At 36.5% G+C, this 20,973-nt stretch overlaps 1 protein-coding gene and 1 long non-coding RNA gene across 6 annotated transcripts in view; both read left to right on the top strand.

Annotated features, from left to right (window-relative positions):
* LOC125657959 (mitotic checkpoint protein BUB3-like) overlaps nt 1–15,892 on the top strand; it is a 30,020-nt gene extending 14,128 nt beyond the window's left edge. For all 5 annotated transcript variants that reach the window (XM_056149034.1, XM_056149035.1, XM_056149036.1 and 2 more), the window contains exons 3-7: nt 2,370–2,439; nt 5,468–5,619; nt 7,811–7,994; nt 12,578–12,801; nt 15,275–15,892. In XM_056149034.1, coding sequence (XP_056005009.1) covers nt 2,370–2,439; nt 5,468–5,619; nt 7,811–7,994; nt 12,578–12,801; nt 15,275–15,430 — 786 coding nt within the window. In that variant the 3' untranslated portion in view covers nt 15,431–15,892. The remainder of the gene's footprint in view (nt 1–2,369; nt 2,440–5,467; nt 5,620–7,810; nt 7,995–12,577; nt 12,802–15,274) is intronic.
* Nucleotides 15,893–17,915: 2,023 nt separating this feature from the next.
* On the top strand, nt 17,916–20,973 carry LOC130050117 (uncharacterized). The gene is made up of 2 exons (XR_008798518.1): nt 17,916–18,444; nt 18,723–20,973. It is a non-coding gene; the product is annotated as an uncharacterized LOC130050117 (long non-coding RNA).

Below are 20,973 nucleotides of genomic sequence, written 5' to 3'. Positions count from 1 at the left end.
TTTAAAAATCTTCTTCTCAAGAACCATTGGGCTAAAGAAATTCATATTTACATGAAAGCTTTCTGACATATTGTAGATTCAAGTTTGCAAAAACCATGGCCTCCAGGGGTAGGTTTGGGGCCATAATAGGGACTACGGTTTTACATGCAAATAGATATGGAAAATCTTCTGATATGGACCAAGGTGACTCAGGTGAGCGATGTGGCCCATGGGCCTCTTGTTATGTGAGTAACTAGGGTGACACATAGCAATGCATATTTATTTGGTATACATGTACAACTAAAATTTAAGTTTCTGGTCCCGGTTTATGGCGTTGAGCGTAAAAGTTCCTCAAATGGCATCTGGCTTATACACAGATCCACTACGCTGATGACTGCTGTCATACGTGGACACAACACACATATCGATGCTCCCAAAGTGTTTGGTTTCGATACTGTTGTACTTGGTACACACTACAAGGTAGCACCTCAGAACAAGCTGAACACGGGCAACATTTACAACAAAGTCAAAGTATCTGCAATAGTTATTTGTAATTGCTGTCATAACATTCTGGTGAAAGCGTGCTCAGATGAATGCGTCCATCTTGCTGGACAGCTCGGTTTCTACTGAGAACATGGACGGGCGGTTTTATGCTCCAATAGATTGAGGTTTAATAAAGGGGTATTTACAATTTAATAGAGGTCCCAAGCAGGATAAAGCTACATTTGATTTGACAAAACAAAACTGAACTAAAAATGAACATACAAATAGATTTTAATGTGACAATCTTCATGTGTTAGATAGCTTTCTGCCAAAATTTCACTCGCCAAGTATGCATCCAATTGCAACTTCAGTATTTACAAGAGAGATAATTTCCTTTTCCGCCAAAATTTAGTCCGCTAAAATTATTAGCATACCTTTAAGTCAGCGCATCGCCAAATTTTAGACCTACTGGGAAAAAACGCTATATGATATTAGCATTTGTGCACTTTGATCCTCTCAAGAACTGCTTGGCCAGATTTTACCAACCTGCATATAAACACCTGTAGGGTAAGACAAGCACATGTTTTAGTGATTTGGCCCCTGTCCCCCAGGGGGATGAGGGGTGATTGCCCAGTGATTTTTTTCTACCCTCTGGTACTGGCACCGGTACCCATTCAATTGGGAAAAATAGCGTCAAGATCGAACAAAGTGGTATTTCTCTACCAATGTTACGGCAAATGATTTTAACTATAAGAAAAGAAAAAAGAGAACAAAACAAGAAGTAGTGAATTGGGAATTTTTAGTCTCAAAATTGGGAAAAATCAATGGTTTTTGGCATTGGGAATGGTACTGTTTATCGGTATCAGTTATATACATGTAAGGAAAAAAATCGCTGTTGCCAATGATATATATATATTATGCAATATTTAAGTCTTCTATTTTTGCAATAAGACTTCTACATGTATCTTGCAGACAAACTGAGTATACAATGATGGTAAGCATGAGACCTCTAACAAAATAATGAAATTGATGAACTGTTGCTCAGGGTTTCTAGAGCTAGGGTAGGACAGACTGTGGAGCATACTCAGGGTTTCTAAAGCTAGGGTAGGACAGACTGTGGAGCATGTTCAGGGTTTCTAGAGCTAGGGTAGGACAGACTGTGGAGCATACTCAGGGTTTCTAGAGTTAGGGTAGGACAGACTGTGGAGCATACTCAGGGTTTCTAGAGTTAGGGTAGGACAGACTGTGGAGCATACTCAGGGTTTCTAGAGTTAGGGTAGGACAGACTGTGGAGCATGTTCAGTGTTTCTAGAGTTAGGGTAGGACAGACTGTGGAGCATGTTCAGGGTTTCTAGAGCTAGGGTAGGACAGACTGTGGAGCATGTTCAGTGTTTCTAGAGCTAGGGTAGGACAGACTGTGGAGCATGTTCAGGGTTTCTAGAGCTAGGGTAGGACAGACTGTGGAGCATGTTCAGGGTTTCTAGAGCTAGGGTAGGACAGACTGTGGAGCATGTTCAGTGTTTCTAGAGCTAGGGTAGGACAGACTGTGGAGCATGTTCAGGGTTTCTAGAGCTAGGGTAGGGCAGACTGTGGAGCATGTTCAGTGTTTCTAGAGCTAGGGTAGGACAGACTGTGGAGCATGTTCAGTGTTTCTAGAGCTAGGGTAGGACAGACTGTGGAGCATGTTCAGGGTGTCTAGAGCTAGGGTAGGACAGACTGTGGGGCATGTTCAGGGTTTCTAGAGCTAGGGTAGGACAGACTGTGGAGCATGTTCAGGGTGTCTAGAGCTAGGGTAGGACAGACTGTGGAGCATGTTCAGGGTTTCTAAAGCTAGGGTAGGGCAGACTGTGGGGCATGTGAGTGTGTGATAGCTTTCTCATCTCTGATTTCATTTTTTGCCTTGACAGGACGCTGTACACTCATACAGCGGGGGACTGGACTGCACACTGAAAATGTTTGATTTCAACACCAGCACAGGTAAATCAAAACCACCACAGGTAAATTAATACCACCACAGGTAAATCAATACCACCACATGTAAATCAGTACCACCACAGGTAAATCAAAACCACCACAGGTAAATTAATACAATCACAGGTAAATTAATACCACCACAGGTAAATCAATACCACCACAGGTAAATTAATACCACCACAGGTAAATCAAAACCACCACAGGTAAATTAATACAACCACAGGTAAATTAATACCACCACAGGTAAATTAATACAACCACAGGTAAATTAATACCACCACAGGTAAATCAATACCACCACAGGTAAATTAATACCACCACAGGTAAATCAAAACCACCACAGGTAAATTAATACCACCACAGGTAAATTAATACCACCACAGGTAAATCAATACCACCACAGGTAAATTAATACAACCACAGGTAAATTAATACCAACACATGTAAATTAATACAACCACAAGTAAATTAATACAACCACAGGTAAATTAATACCAACACAGGTAAATTAATACAACCACAGGTAAATTAATACAACCACAGGTAAATTAATACAACCACAGGTAAATTAATACCAACACAGGTAAATTGATACCACCACAGGTAAATCAATACCACCACAGGCAGGTAGATTAATACCACCACAGGTAAATTGATACCAACACAGGTAAATTAATACAACCACAGGTAAATTAATACCAACACAGGTAAATTAATATCAACACAGGTTAATTAATACCACCACAGGCAGGTAGATTAATACCACCACAGGTAAATTGATACCAACACAGGTAAATTAATACCACCAAAGGCAGGTAAATTAATACCAACACAGGTAAATTAATACCACCACAGGTAAATTAATACCACCATAGGTAAATCAATATTACCACCAGTAAATTGATACCACCACAGGTAAATTGATACCACCACAAGTATATTGATACCACCACAGGTATATTGATACCACCACAGGTGGTAAATCAATATAGTACTTCTTACACCATGAATATTCATAAAACAGGCTGTCCAGTGGCCCTAAAATTCCTTGAAAATATTTTTTTTTAGTTTTGCTAAAATTCCTAAACTCTATTGAATTCAAGGGGAAATCCTGAAAAGGCTCTAATATTTCATGTCAATTCCTTATTTTATTTTATTTTTGTACCTTGCTACTCTTGCAATTTTGAAAATGTATTGAATATAAATGTATATTAACGTAGTTTGCAGATCTTATTCAGATAATGCAGTGAAAGGCAGTTGACCAGTGGGTCCATGTGTCAAACTTGTTTTTTGGTTGTGACTGTGACAAAGATGTTACTATTAAGGCCATAGCCAATAACAGCTGGTACATTGAATCCTTGAAGCTGCCCTTACAGTATTTTTTGGTGACCTATTGCCATTGGTCAAAGTCATCATGTGTCGTCATTAATAATTTTACACAGTTGAAAACTACAAGGCCAATTGTTACAATTTTGGTGTGAAGCATCTCTAGGATAAGAGGAATATAGATTGTGAAATGTATTACCTTATCACCCCTAGGACCTCATGAGAGGGGACAAATATGCTTTAAAAGGGCCATATTTTCAAAAATCTTTTCTACTTTCATGTTGGAGAATAACTACACTCTGTAATGCATGAGTATAATGTCCATGAAGCCCTCTACTTAAATTGTGAAATTCATCGCCCCTGGGTCAGGAGTTCAGGCCCTTTGGCGGAACCAATATGGCCATATAGTGAACCTGTATTAAATCTTAGAAAATCTTCTTGTCTACTGCCATATATATTTGAGAAAAACTAAATGCATGATTACGATGATGTTCATGAAGCTCTCTACTAAATTGTGAAATCCATGGCTCCTAGATCAGGGGTTCAGGCCCTTGGGCAGGGCCAGTATGGCCACATAATAAGAATGTATAAAAATTATTTTTTCTTCTCTACTTTCACACTCATGGGAGATAAATTAAATGCATGGTATGATGTCCCTGATGTCCTCTTCTTAAATTGTGAAATTCATAAGTTGGAGGGTGGGGAGAGTTGAGTGGATGTCATAAGGATTTATATGTTTCAAACTTAATTTTACCTTCGTAGGAATTGTGAGCATATTTTGAAAGATCATAAACATGTACACAAAGGACATATTGAGACTTAAATGCAAATATGAGACTCCCTGTATGGGCTATGATACTTAGGTGACGATTAAGGCCCATAGGCCTCTTGTGAGTTAAAACTCTCCTAATTTAGTCATAAAATTCCAAATTTTAGCCCTAAAATTTCAGAATTTTATCCCTAGAATTAGCCCTAATTTTTTGTCAACAAGTGCTGGACAGCTTGATAAAAATCAAGGTCAAAGAATCTTTCATAGCCTGTAATCTGTATTCAAATTATACAATACACATGTTGAAACTCGTGTCTTTTTATTAAAGCTTCACCTATTATACAATATTCTGAATATGCTCCGACACCGATCAGCCCTTTGTGGCTTTTACATGTAGCTCCGTCTTGAGGCGTCTATTTTAAATCATTTACATAGTAGACACAACCAGGATCAATGGCTCACTCGTATATATCACGGATGATAGACTCCTCCGTGTTCAAGATAGGGAAATTTATATCACGGATGATAGACTCCTCCGTGTTCAAGATAGGGAAATTTATATCACGGATGATAGACTCCTCCGTGTTCAAGATAGGGAAAGTTATATCACAGATGATAGACTCCTCCGTGTTCAAGATAGGGAAAGTTATATCACAGATGATAGACTCATCTGTTTTCAAGATAGGCAAATTTATATCACAGATGAAATACTCATCCATGTTCAAAATAAGGAAATAAGATAGGGAAAGTTGTATCACGGATGATAGACTCATCCCTGTTCAAGATGAGGAAAGTTATAAATATCACGCATGATAGACTCATCTGTGTTCAAGATAAGGAAAGTAGTTGTAGGTAGATGAACTGAAGCAATATCATAGACTAACAATTAAAATGCATGGTGGTGAATGGAATCTTACAGTACAACTTTCTTTACAGAGCAGAATGTAGGTCAACATGATGATCCGATCCGCTGTGTGGAATATTGCCCAGAAGTCAATGTTATTGTAACGGGAAGCTGGGACTCGACAGTCAAACTCTGGGACCCCAGGGCACCTTGTGCTGCAGGGTCCTTCAGCCAGCCGGACAAGGTGCTGTATAGACATAACTGTCGTTACTATACTTTTTAACTCCAGGTGTTTTATACACCTATATATATCTCCAAGGTCAAGTGATGTCAAAGGATCAATTCAGAGTAACAAAAGAAAAAACTTATACATATGGGGGGGGGGGGGATTCAGAAAAAGTTTTGTTGTATGAACTGTTGATAATCACCAGCTGTAGGTGAAGTACCACAAATTTAGACCTATGCTTGGCACTCAGGGCCATGGCATTGTGGGTTCTTTAACGTGTCAACGCCTGCCACAACACAGGAACTCCGTTTTTAAGGTCATATTCGAAGGGCCCATGATGCTCACTTCAAAATGCCGAATGTTTGACAAAGGAGCAATTACTATATACTACCTATATTTACGTATTAGGTTTGATGCAGCCATGGCATGAGTTTGTCTCAAACTCATAACCTCCTGGTCTCCTGGTTACAAAGTGAACGCTCTACGACTGAGCTACTGCAACCTAGAAATTTACTTTAAAAAGATTATTTCATTCCCTCCAACCCAACAAAAATCAATACATATACTCCCCAAATAAAAACAACAACTTATTTGAGAAATATTAGATGAAAATGTCTATCAAAGGGTGTGATATTTTACATATGTATATACTGCTTATATTACGAAGCATGTGAGGTAAATATGCAGAAATGTTTAATTCTTGATGAGAGCATGTTCCAGGTAAACCTAGGTACAGTATTTCAGTAAAAACAAAACATTTTTATTTTCAAAGACAATTTTTAGTTCAAGTGAACTTTTCTGATCAACTTCTTTCAGATGTCCATCAGTAAACTTTTAGCATTTTCAACTTCTTCAGAACCATCAGGCCAATTTCAACCAAACTTGCCATAAAGCATTCTTGTGTAAATAGGATTCAAAATTATTCAAATGAAGGGTCCCACTTTTTCCAAAAGAGAGATAATTAAAAAATAGTGAAAATATGGTGGCATCTTTTATAAATCTTTTTCTCCAGAACCACAAGGCCAATTTCAATCAAATTTGGCACATATCCTTCTTTGGAAAAGGGGATTCAAACGAAGGGTCATGCTTTCTGCTAATGGGAGATAATCAAGAAAGGGCAAAGATAGAGTGGAGCCATTTAAAAATCATATTAAGAACCACTAGGCCAAAAAAGTTCAAATTTGCATGAAAGCCTCCTGACATAGTGTAGATTAAAATTTATTCAAATCATGGTACTCGAGGGTAGGGTGGGTCCACAATAGGGGTTTAAAATTTTGCATGGGAATATGTAGAGAAAAATCTTCTTGAGAATAGTAGGGGCATGATTATTTATCCTGATATGGAAACATCCCCAGGTAGTGCAGATTCAAGTTTATTCAAATTGTGATCCCCGGGAGTAGGATGGGGCTAAAATAAGTAATTAAAGTTTTATGTGGGAATATATATATATACAGTACTTGGCCATAAGTAAGTTCCCAAAGAAAATTTTCACTATATCATGTATATACTTCATGTAAATTTATCTTTTTTCAAAATCTTCTTTTGGAGACAATTTCCCCTCTATGTGGATGAAATAAAAACCATTTTGTTTAGAATATCAAAAGTAATTGTTATATCTTTAAATAACGTTACGATGAAATATTGCAGAGATGAAATTTTATTCATAATGTTAATTTTTTTTAATTCCAAAATTACACATACTTATATATATATATAACATGTATAAAGAGTAAGTACCCTCAAATCAAACTTCGTGTTAAAATTGTCATATCTTTACAATAGATTATTATATAAGTATTCTGAAATTATTAGATGATACTGTGAATACTTCTGAGATCAGTGCTTTTTATTTCATCAAAATTGATCAAGAAATGTGTTCAGAAAATTGTTTGAAAATATATGGTTTTTTATGAAATATATAGTGGAAATTTTCTTTGGGAAACTTATGGCCAGGTACTGTATATATAGTCATATTAATATGCAAGCATCTCCAGGTGTTCAAATTTAAGGTTGTTCAGTTTAGGGGCCTTGGGGGTAGGATGGGACCCCAATAGGAAATTATAGTTTTATATGGGAATACAGGAAATTAATAAAAACAAATTCTTTTCAGGAGTGGCAAGGCCAAACTGAAATTGATCATATCAAAATGGCTTTCATGATTATAAATCTGTCTTGGAAGTTAACCTTGTGAGATTGATGTTGCTTGTAGGTGTACACAATGTCAGTGTGTGGGGACAGATTAGTGGTTGGCACCGCTGGGCGAAGGATTCTGGTATGGGACCTGAGAAACATGGGATACGTCCAGCAGCGAAGAGAGTCCAGCCTCAAGTATCAGACTCGCTGTATCCGCTGCTTCCCAAACAAACAGGGATACGTTCTCAGCTCAATAGAAGGTACGCTTAGAGAACTATCTTGAGAACAATGTAAGAGTACTCTGAGAGCACTGCAGTCGTCACGAAAAAAAATTATAACTTGCTGTCCAGTAGGACCAGTGAAGTGTCTGAATTTGCTGCCCCGGTGAAATTTACTTCCCACCCCCCCAAAACAAACCTCATTAAAATCAGTTTGTTGAATTGATGTGAAATAATTTGATCTGTGTTACCTGTTTCTTTTGCTGACACTGGAAAAACAAGACCATACACGGCATTTATTAAAATTATATTTCACCCACAAGCAAGACTATGAATATTACACATATTTTTACTTACATGTAAACAGCCCACTTCCTTCTTAGGAATTAGTCTCATCTACCAACTTAAAATACTTCCTTTGTAAACAATTGATTATTCCTACACATTACACAAAATGTCTTAACTGAGTGGTAACTACAATGATTAAGTTCATTTTAATTGGACAATGCAATTATCAGAGTGATACAGAATGCAGCCACAATGTTTCAACAAGTTGTTCATTGAATATTCACACAATTTACATACAAGTTACCGTGACAATTACAAGAGTTATCCTTCTTTGCTTCAAAACAATAAAGAAACCATGATGTCCTAACACATAAATCTTATGCAATATTTATTGATACATGTGTATATGCTTTGATTCTGAATGTAAATTTTAGAAAATAAGACTGTTCAAATATCTAAATACAATATTTTATCTATTGTGACTTACTAAAACTCTACAAGCCCATCGGACTTAACGGTTTTTGATTTTCACTGACATGACCCTAAAATTCACTAGCCTCGGTTTTCAGACCACTGATTTTTCATGAAGACTAAGTAGTCTGAGAGTAGTATAAGAGCAATTGTTACACATTAATTTACAATGATGGTGATACTATAGAATTCAAGTATGTTTGTTGAGACGAGGCTCAGCTTTCTCAAGATTTATAGTGCAGACTGCCCAGTATGTCCCTGCTACACTTGGTTGGTTGCAGCGAGGTGTCTGTGACGGTTGACCCTTGGGAATTGGGACAACTCTTCTTGAATATCCGAGGATGTTTGGGTCCTTTAGATGGTGGTGGATGGGTCCATATCTTCATCCTCGAGTCAATCGCCCATGGATCCCCACAGTATAATGGGGGGGGGGGGGGGGGGCTTCTTGAAGAGGCTCATTTTACACGTCACTTGATTCTAAAACGATTGGTGCAGAGCAAACGTTGATACGAAATTGTATTATTGAGGATGAGTTGATAATTAAATTTTTCGTTTTAGGGCACATTGATATTTATGGGGTTTTTTTTAAGGTTGGTTGAGGATTTTTTTTTTATTTCAGGGCAAGTTCATTATTAGTTGTTTATTTTAGGGTGGATTGATTATTTAAGGATGGGTTGATTATTAATTTTTTATGTTAGGGTGGGTTGTGTATTAATTTTTTATTTTAGGGTGGGTTGTTTATTGTTTATTTTAGGATGGGTTGATTATTAGTTGTTTATTTTAGGATTAGTTGATTATTTTAGGATTAGTTGATTATTAGTTGTTTATTTTAGGATTAGTTAATTATTAGTTGTTTATTTTAGGATTAGGTGATTATTAGTTGTTTATTTTAGGATTAATTGATTATTAGTTGTTTATTTTAGGATTAGTTGATTATTAGTTGTTTATTTTAGGATTAGTTAAATATTAGTTGTTTATTTTAGGGTGGGTTGATTATTAGTTGTTTATTTTAGGATGGGTTGATTATGTAAAGGATATAAGCCATATAAGTTCTTTCTCTCACAGAATGGACAGTTTGAGGCTTATATCCTACTTAAAACATTACATCTTTTGTTCTAAGAATGGACAGGCTCGAGTAAACCCATTGACATTGATAATTATGAATAAAGCTATTTTTGAATAGTCTGACAATATAACCAGTCTTGCATAGAAGTCGGTTTCTTTTGTTCACTTATTGGACAGTGTAAGTAGTCTTGTACTGCAGGTTTGATATTCACTCACTCTGTAGTACTGAGCCATATCACCATGTCCTCCTCTGATGGGGAGAGCATTTTCCTTGCACAATCAAAATTTAAGGATTTCAATGAAACTACTGCGAATACTATCTGAACGAGTGAACATATATTCTGGATTTGGAGGGTGAGGAAGTTATGGAGTCAAATTTTGATCTGAAAAGCATTGTGTTTTCGAATATTTGGATGAGGAAATAATTAACGCCTGCCAAAAGAACCCAATACGTCCATCTCATGAAATGTAATGAAATTATTTATGAAAGCGAAAATAATGATTCAGAATCAGGATATGCAAATAAAGAAAACATAAAAAAGCATTGTGAATAAGTTTCAGAATGTACCTTCGGATCCAGCGAAATTCAAATACAGCATGGAAATATGTCTTTCAAATTTAAGTTTTGATGTGATATAAGAATGGCCTGTGGAATTTAAAAAATGTGAATCTTAAAGTTGGAGCAAAGAATTCTACTAAGGAGAAATATCGTTTTTAGTGATTTTTCCGATATCCGTGTTGATTCCTACTTGTAGGGAATTTAAAATTAAATTTGTATCTCTTTGACAAATGTATTGTCTTTCTCTTATTTTCAGCCTACCTGTAGACGTCTAAAACGTTATTGGGTTTACCTGGCACTAACCAACAAGTTGATAATTACTGTCCCTTATTTTTAAGAATGGACAGTATCTGTCCTTTATTAAAAATAATGGACAGCAATTGTCAACTTATTGGACACCTACAGGTAACCTTTTCACTACAAGTGGACTTTCTTCTATATAAAAGCCTAATAAGACAAAGGATTGCATAACAAAAATGTTTTAATAGTTGTTTATTTTAGAGTCAGTTGATTATTAGGTCACCTGAATTCATTCAGGTGACCTATTGCTATCTGTTTTTGTCCGTCGTCGTGCGACGTGCGTTAACATTTGAACATATTCAGCTTCTTCTCTGAAACCCCTGAACCAATTTCAACCAATTTTGGCATATATCATCTGTGGGTGGAGGGGAACAAAAATTTTAAAATTCGTGGTCCCTGCCCCCCTGGGGCCTGAGGAGTGGGGCAAAAACCATCAAAATGAGTGTAATTTTAAAAAATCTTCTTCTTTACTCCTGGACATCAAGAAGCCAAACTGTGGGCATAATTATAATGAGCGTTGAGCCCTCTACCGAAATTGTGAAATTCATGGCCCCTGGGGCAGGGGTTCTTGTGTTAGGGTAGGGCTCTATTGGTCATATAGTGAAAGTGTAGAAATTCTTTGAAAATCTTCTTCTCTGTCTCTGGGTATTAAGTAGACAAACTAATAGCATGGTAATGATGAGCAAGGATGCCTCTTTATACCCCCTGCAACAAGTTGTGGGGGGGTATACTGGAATCAGGTTGTCCGTCTGTCCGTCCGTCCGTCTGTAGACGCAATGGTTTCCGGGCTCTTAAGCATTATCCTTTCCACCTACCGTCACCATATCATATATATGGACTACCCATGGGATGAAGATGTTCCCTATCGATTTTGGGGTCAAAAGGTCAAGCGCACTGGACATCGAAGTAGCAATATGGTTTCCGGGCTCTAAAGTGTTATCCTTTCCACCTACAGTCACCTATCATACATATGGACTACCCATAGGATGAAGATGTTCCCTATCGATTTTGGGGTCAAAGGTCAAGCGCACTGGACATTGAAGTAGCAATATGGTTTCCGGGCTCTAAAGCGTTATCCTTTCCACCTACAGTCACCATATCATACATATGGACTACCCATGGGATGAAGATGTTCCCTATTGATTTTGGGTCAAAAGTTCAAAGGTCATGCGCACTGGACATCGAAGTAGCAACACTCAGAAAAGAGGTAGTTTATACCTATTACCAACACCCTTTGGGAGATTGGGGTAAGCGGGAGGTATTCTTAGTGAGCATTGCTCACAGTACCTCTTGTTAAAAATTGTGAAATTCATGGCCCCTGGATCAGGGGTTCTGTTGCTAGGGTGGGGCTCTATAAGTCATATAGTGAAAATGCACTATTTCTTTGAAAATCTTCTTCTCTGTCCTTGGGTATTAAGTAGACAAACCAATAGCATGGTTATGATGAGCAAGGATGCCTCTTTCAAAATTGTGAAATTCATGGCCCCTGGGTCAGGGGTTCTGGTATTAGGGTGGGGCCCTATTGATCATATAGTGAAAATGCATTTTATTTCTTTGAAAATCTTCTCCTCTGCTGCTGGGTATTAAGTAGACAAACTAATAGTATGATAATGATGATCAAGGATGCTTCTTTCAAAACTGAAATTTATGGCCCCTGGGTCAGGGGTTCTGGTGCAAAGGCGGGGCTGACCACATAGCTATTCAATGTTTCTTCCATCCAAAAGTAAAATTCTTATATTTAAACACAAACCTAATTCAAACATTGGAAGGTTGTTACATGATACTCAGGTGACCTATAAGGCCCCTGGGCCTCTTGTTAGTTGTTTATTTTAGGGTCAGTTGATTATTTTAGGATTAGTTGATTATTAGTTGTTTATTTTAGGATTAGTTAATTATTAGTTGTTTATTTTAGGGTGGGTTGATTATTAGTTGTTTATTTTAGGGCGGGTTGCAGTGGAGTACCTAGACCCCAGTCCTGAGGTTCAGAAAAGGAAATACGCATTCAAATGTCACAGAATAAAGGAGAACGGCGTGGAAAAGATTTATCCTGTGAATGCCATCGCTTTCCACACTCACCACAACACATTTGCATCAGGAGGTTCAGACGGGTTTGTCAATATATGGGATGGATTCAACAAAAAGAGACTCTGTCAGTTTCACAGGTACCTGGATTTTAATAATGCCAGGAAGATTGTCTATCTTGTTAACCTTGTCATGTATAATTATACCCCCACCCCACCCCACCCCACCCCACCCCCCCTACCCCCCGCAAAAGAAGTTCTCGGGGGTATGTGGGAATCGCCTTGTTAGTCTGTCCATATGTCCGTCTGTTTGTCCATACAACTTCTAGAGGATAACTTTAACACCAATGAACAGATTTCATTAATACATTATGTATATCTTATATGAATAATGAAGTTGTGCACCTGCTATTTTGATTGAGATATTGTAATATTCAAGGAAGTTATGGGTATGTTTTTTCCATTTTGAGGGGGTGTTGTCAGTTTCCAGAGTATATTCTAAAAAGCAATGGACAGATTTGATTCAACTTTGTGTATATATTGTATATAATGAAGTTATTATTCTGTCATTTTTATTGAGATTCATGAACATTCATGGAAATATGGATATTTTCATTTTATGGGTGTTTTTTTAACTTCTTTGACTTAGTCATTTTCTTTTAGATTTTGTAATGATCTGTTCTTTCACTGAGACTACTGCCTTAGTTTAATGGAATCCTCAGTCCATTTGTCTGTCTGTCTATCTGTCTGTGGATAAATGATGTGTCATTTTCTGGCTATGTTTTTAGCTCACCTGAGCTGAAAGCTCAAGTGAGCTTTTCTGATCGCCTGTTGTCTGTCATCTGCCTATCTGTAAACTTTTTACATTTTTGACTTCTTCTCCAGAACCACTGGGCCAATTTCAACCAAACTTGGCCAAAAGCATCCTTGGGTGAAGGGCTTTCAAGTTTGTTCAAATGAAGGGCCATGTCCCTTTCAAAGGGGAGATAATCACAAAAATGCAAAAATAGAGTTGGGTCATTTAAAAATCTTCTCAAGAACCACTGGGCCAGAAAAGCTGAAATTTATATGAAAACTTCCTGACATAGTGCAGATTCAAGTTTCTTAAAGTCATGCCCCCATGGGTTGGATGGGGCCACAAAAGGGGATCAAAGTTTTACATTCAAATATATAGGAAAGATCTTTTAAAATCTTCTCAAGAACCACTGATCCAGAATAGCTGAGATTTACATGAAAGTTTCCTGACATAGTGCAGATTTAAGTTTGTTAAAATCATGGCCCCTGGGGGTAGGATGGGGTCACAAGGGGGAATCAAAGTTTTGCATGCGAATATTTTGGAAAAATCTTTAAATATGAGCCAAGGTGACTGAGGTGAGCGATGTGGCCCATGGGCCTCATGTTGTCCATCAGTCCCTTTCTTGTCAGCACAACTCCGACGAGAGACCACTCAGCAGAATTTTGTGAAACTTTGTAATAAATAGGGACACACTGTATAGACATGCATATTCCCAGGAAATTCTGATTCAATAATTTTTCTGGGAGTTGCCCTTTTGAACTGAGAATTTCAAGCCCTTCTGTCCTGTTCTTGTCAGCGCAAAACCTCTGAGACTGTTCAACAGGATTTCATGAAACTTTGTAGTTAATAAGGACACTTTATGCATTTGTATATATTCCCAGGAAATTCTGATTCAGTCATTTTTCTGGGAGTTATGCCCCTATTGTACTTAGAATTTTGAGCCTGTATGTCCTGTTCTTGCCATAATGCATAGCATTACCATTCATTATGTGAGGCATTTTCAAGCAATGTTGGAGCATGGGGTATGTGAGCTTGCTCACTTTTTCTTTCACTATCCATGTAATATTAATATTCAGAAATTATATTAAGCATATCTTCAATATTTTGTGTAACACTCTACTGCAGAATATTGTGGAATCATTAAAGTTCGAGGGGGACAGTGTTCGTGAATAGCCAGTTCATGGGGATGGAATTTCAAGGTTTAATGTCATTTTGAAAATATAAATCATATTACTATAGAAGCTATTGCATAGAACCACTGGTTTGCTGGGACATAAATTTACAGGTAAAATGTATCCACAAAATCCACGAACATTGATTCCACAATATATCGTGTTACACATTTTGATGAACACTACATGTAGATGACCATTAAAATGACCACTATATGTAAATCATTCCATCCTGTTATTCCCAAGTTGAATAAGATATGGAGATCCCCAAGTTTCCATTCCAGTCCAGTTCAGTTTCAGTTATGATTTTGTAATGGAGAGACATTAGAAGCTCACAAAGTGTGCATATGACCGAACAGAGCTGCCATGACCCATTTTCGCAAGCCAAGTGTCCGGTTTGCTTAATCTCATCTATCGGGAGACACTTGGCTTGAGAAAATGGTCATGACCCAGAACCAAGGTCATGTGGTCCAGTTTATTGATAAGAAACAATATGAATGCGGTCTGTTACATGTAGGTATTTACATTACAGTAGAAGTTTCTACTAATGCGGTCTGTTACATGTAGGTATTTACATTACAGTAGAAGTTTCTACTAATCAACGTGTTCCATCTCGATTGAAAGACAAATACTGCTTCTGTTGTAGGTACCCCACGGGAATAGCATCCCTGGCTTTCAGCCCTGATGGTTCCGTTCTAGCCATTGCTTCATCATATATGTATGAAAACAATGAGCCCGTCGAGCCCACGGAAGACGTGATCTACATCAGGAATGTCAGTGACCAGGAAACCAAGCCAAAGTCGTGAAAGCCAGCGTACGCCATGGAATGTGTTCAGAAGTTTGGCCGTTGGGGCTGTTTCATTGTATGTGTTGTTATAGAGGAGTCTCCCCCACTACCACCCCCTTTTCGTGTCATCAACAGTGCATTGTCCTCTGTTATGTGTAGTATAGACAGGGGGTGTTTAACTGTTCTCCTCTAAATTTTAACTTAGATGCTGGTTTACGATTTGTACAATTCAATTCTCCATGTACATGTTGTTTTGTCTAACACTGTTTCGATTTCTGTGTGACATTTTCATAGATTTTTCATTGTTTATTTCAGAAGCCATTTCTATTTCAAGTGTACATATTTTTGGATATCAAATGCATGGAACATGTTGGAAGTTAGTGGAGAAATTGATGAAAAGTTTTTATTTCAATATACAGTGAATATGAATTGTCAGTACAGATTTAATCCTATATGTAAATATTAAAAAAATCTTCATCTATTATTTGTTAGTGGTTTTTAAAAAACAGTGTGGTTAATCATTGCATACCTTGATCTTGTGAAAAATACTGCCTCTGCCAGCTATCCTTAAGCCTTAAAGGACAAATTTCGTGTTTTCAAAGTATACAATATTACATGCATTTTGTCTTCTTTATGCTTATAGTAATTGATTCTAATAGTTCGTTCGCCGAAATTTTGCGATAATTAACCACAATACAGACTTAAATCTAAGCCCCGATTTCAAAAAGTCAAGTTAATTAGGTAGGTAGTCACGTGGTACAGTGACGTCACATGCGCCCTTCGGATTGTGAAAGTACAGCGAGATATTATTAAAAACTCAACTTTTAGGGGCCTAATTAATTTACCATGTTGATAAATTGTCCGAGTTTTATATGTGTTCGCCACCAGTGCACACATATAACGATGTAAATACCCAAATATAGCGAGTAAAGCGTGTATGAAATCGGCAAAATTGTGAGTAAATAATGTTTATATGGGTCGCTGTCTACAAACTGTTTGGGGATGTTATTCCTTTATACATCTGTAATTGACGCTGTTTTTCTAAAATAAACAGTGCAATCATTATTTATTTTTGGATTAGACAAATTATGATACGTTAAATTGTTGACAACTAGGCCCTATGCCAAGCTATTGTCACGCGTGCATTTCGGAAAGAAAGAAAAAGACAACACACACAAAAATCAATAAAAATATTCAAATTTAAAGTGGTAATCACATTATTTTATTTTGATAAAGCAATCTTATTACTATTTTTGAATTGTGATCTGCACGTCTTTAGGAAGTACGAAGTGGGAGTACGGCGTTATAGCCTACTGACGCACTCAAGATGCTACGAGTTCAATAAAGAAATAATTTTATAATTCAATTTAAAGTTAGGAAATACAATATTCTATTATTTGTATAATTTAAAGTTCAATTATTTTGTATCTTTATTTTTTGTTGTTGTAAATCTACCAGTTGGTAGAAGTTACATTGTATCGTCGATATATGTTGTTACAAGGTGAAGGTCAGTTGATCCGAGTGTGTATTGAATTTGAAGAGCAAAACAGAATGTATGCTATAGGCCTACCAGTGCTTATAGCTTCGATATATCCATTTTCTCGCAGTTTATCAGGGTCTCTGTCCAAGCGATGTTTAAAAAGGTGACTGGGTGTGTTTTTTAAGGTAAAGTTCTTGCTCCAACAAAAAAATTATCCACGTCTTTTTTCTCGTACCTTCCTTTGAAAAATACTCAGCCTAAATCCTTTCTACCAACAACTAGTACACCCGAACACGGCACAAAACATCTTAATGCATTATTATTTACAAGCCGTTAACGTGACAATTGGTTTTTTGTCGATTAAATCTAATCTGTTTATGAAATGGCTAATAGATGTTTTCAAACCCGAGGGCGCATATGACGTCACACAAAATGGCGCGTAGTCTAGCGAAAGAAAATATGCATATCGCAAGATTTGAATTTCATCGCTTTCAAACTCGAAAACTACGCAAAATATTTCATTTAAAACACATTTAAAGTAGTTTTAGGCATAAAAAGAGTTAATTTTGCTGAAAAAATGAAAAAGTTTAGAAACATGCGTTGTGTCCTTTAAGGGCACAGGATACCCATATACATTGTATGTGCATAGCATATTGTAAAATGTAAAACTACTGGTACATGTTAATGTTTTAATATTGCTAAATTCCCATGTACAAATTTTTTTTCCAATGAAACCACATTTTCCATTAATAATGATTATTCACAAAGGTTTACTTGAAACGCGGGGGGGGGGGGGGGGGGATTTCATGCATTAATGACCGAATCACACTGTTGTCTTTTATAACATGATAGAAAATCCCGCATATACATGTGACAGACTCATATTATACATGTATATTGTATAATATGATGGGTATATGTATGAAGAATCGGTTCATTGAATAAAATGCTTAGGCAAGGTAATGTAATTTAAACATGCAGTCAAGCATATAAATTTGGTCACTTTCCCAGTGTAATGGGCTGGGGTATATAATTATATTTTTGCCAAATGTCCCTTGTGTCTTTTAATTTCATTGGTGTTTTAGTTTGTCTTATGTCATTGGATTGGTCTTGGAGATTTTCCCTCCAAGAGTTCTGTTCTTTGTGGTCAGTCTTTATTCAGTTTTTGAAGAAGAGAGTTGATTTCAGTAGATCTGACATATTTTGACAATTAGACATAGACCGACATTTTTCCTCTTGAATGGTAAGTTAATAATTTATTACTAATGCTAATCTATTCTATAATTCCTTTACTAAATGTTAAATCTGTAATTTTGCATAAAATTCCTTTTGTTGCCACATTCCTGGAATAAATGATCAGTGAGAGTGAGACTTATATAATGTAAATATCTGTGATAGTAATGTATATGATTCGTCTCACTGTGATATTATTTTAAAGTAAAAGTATGTTTTATGACTTACAAGATATTGTAGATATCATAATTAATTTATAGATCAGACCAGTTTGGTGTCATCTGTAAATATTGTTCACTCGAGCCTATTCCCATAGAATGGTATGCTCACCATATGGTTTTTATTTAATTCAATAATTAATAATGTTAATACATATTATAATGATAATTATTGTAAAGTTTTATGATGAAGTTAAAGTCTATAGGACTTGGGAGATTTAATATGTGATGTATACAGGTATAGAGTTATCTCCCTTGATATAGATCACCCATGTAATACTATAATCGTATATTGGTTGTACATCAGTAATTATGTGAAATTATAGTATTCATGTTTTATATAGCATATTACTTAAAATTGTTAAACATTGTTGTTATAGGGTTTCATCATTGGACAATTCGTGCATTGCATGGTAACTCCTGAATAAACGTCTTGTCGAGAACCCAAACAGGTGTTCCTGTTATTACTTAAGGGAAAGAGAAACCTGTTACAAATTGGCGCCCACGTTGGGACAAGACGATTCTGAAGAAGAGGTGCAAATTTGACTTGTCGTTCTATAAACATTTGGATCCATCTACAGACAACCGGTTCCGGAGTGGGGTACCCCGGAGCGGCCTGAGTGAGCTCAAGTGAAACTAATCATTTAATTTGTGATTATTGTGCTTTATATGTGTACATAGTATCCAATATGGATTAGTAGAACTAAAGATCAGCTGATCGGTGAGTTTTTTTTTTTTCTTTTTCCATTGTGTATTTTGATGTAGATCTGCAGAATCAAAATTGTCTGTTTTTTGGGTACCCATACGCTAGCTGTTAGATTAATTAGGTTGCAAAGTTGTTTACTTTAGAAATGTAATGTTATTGTAATTAGTAGAGAATCTGTATTACTAGTAGGTGGTCAGAGAGCGCAGATTAAAAGTGTTCCTTTCTGCACAATATCCCTACCCGTCCCTATTGCAGGTTTATATATTATACTAATACATATAACATTGTGAATAGTAACTAAACTCTTTTGACTGATACAGGACAGTAAGACAGTCTTTCTGTGTGCATACGTGTGTGCATGCGTTCGCGCGCATGCATGTGTACGTGTCTGTCTGTGTGTCTATGTGTTTGTCTGTGTGACTGACTATGTGTTTGTGTGTCTGTCTATGTGTCTGTCTGTCTGTGTGTGTGTTTGTCTGTCCGTGTGTGTGTTTGTCTGTGTGTGTGTTTGTCTGTCTGTATATGTATGTGTGTGTGTTTGTCTGTCTGTATATGTATGTTTGTCTGTGTATACCCGTTCTATGTGTGTGTTTATCAGTGTGTGTCTGTCTGTGTGTGTTTGTCTATGTATGTGTTGTGTGTATCTGTCTGTGTGTCTGTCAGGTAGTCATAGAGAAACAGATAAAGCTTCAGAATATAAATTTCAATTTTATTGAATTCACTGTATATTGCATAAGGATCACTAACATAGGTGTGATACACTGTACATCTAGTGGAGTACACCGACTTTTCAGAAACTTTTTGATATGTCATCCATACGCATCCTGGCATGAAACTGCTTCGCTTCTGTTTGTCTATTTGAATTACACCAGTGGATCTACATAGGCTAGCTTAACTATGACATCATAATATAACACGTAATGTGATGTCATAATAGAGTAATGACATCAGATTTTTTTTTTTTTTTTTTTTTTCTTGGCTAGAGTTATCTTCCTTGACAAATATTCTTCTTCATACAAAGGTGTCTTATTTTGACTTATGTTTATTAGATAAAAGCATGATATCAGGGTAATTTATTAAAGATGTGACGGTTTAGACGAACCAATTTTTAGGGCAAATTTCTCATTGAAATAAGTTTTTTTGAACTTGAAAAAACAAAAAACAGACTCTCCAGGATTGCTCAAGTTAACATCCTTACTGGCCATTTCAGGGTTTTTTTCTCTACAATTCCTTTTATTTCACATCAAATTTCCTTAAAATACAATTCTAGTCTTTATTTGGAATCAAAATCGCATGTATTTCACTCAGTTCTGGGTCTTTTATTCTATTTTCAACTTTACCAAGGGGAAGAACTCTGCTGGAAACAGTGATGTGAAGAGGGCAGTTTTTGTTCACTCATTTCAAGATATAATTAACAATAACTCCCCATGTATGATACATCATTTTACTCGGAAAAACTTAAATTTTTAAACAGTATAGGTATTTCATGATGTCGTAGAATTTCCGCAGTCTTTAAAGTCTCAATATACCTGGCGAATTGCCAATACGAAGCTAAAGTGACCAGGGTTAAAATGTAAATATGTTAAAAGAGTATTTTATAGAATTTAAATAGTTTCATTGTTATTGATATCTGTATTAATATAGGGAGGTGACCATTCTACATTGATCCAGTGCCTTTTTATGGGATTCGAAACTGTGACTGTGAGATGTATGAGAGTTTGACTTCTAGGCGGGCAATTCTACTTTCACTTTAAACGGTAAGTTGAAAAGAGCATGCTGCATCTTTGATGTAAAATATCTCGAAAAGGAATCAAGGACCCTATTGCAAATTTGGCCTTGTTGGAAAGGTTAGGAATTTTGCTGAAAGTTGATATCTGTCATTATACTGGGGAATTTTTTTTTTTTGAATTAGGAGGGGTTGAAAA

The sequence above is a fragment of the Ostrea edulis genome, chromosome 9 (genome assembly GCF_947568905.1).
Source record: "Ostrea edulis chromosome 9, xbOstEdul1.1, whole genome shotgun sequence".
Lineage (NCBI taxonomy): Eukaryota > Metazoa > Mollusca > Bivalvia > Ostreida > Ostreidae > Ostrea > Ostrea edulis.
The sequence above is the reverse complement of the archived record's forward strand: the minus strand, read 5'-3'. Positions and strand labels throughout refer to the sequence as shown.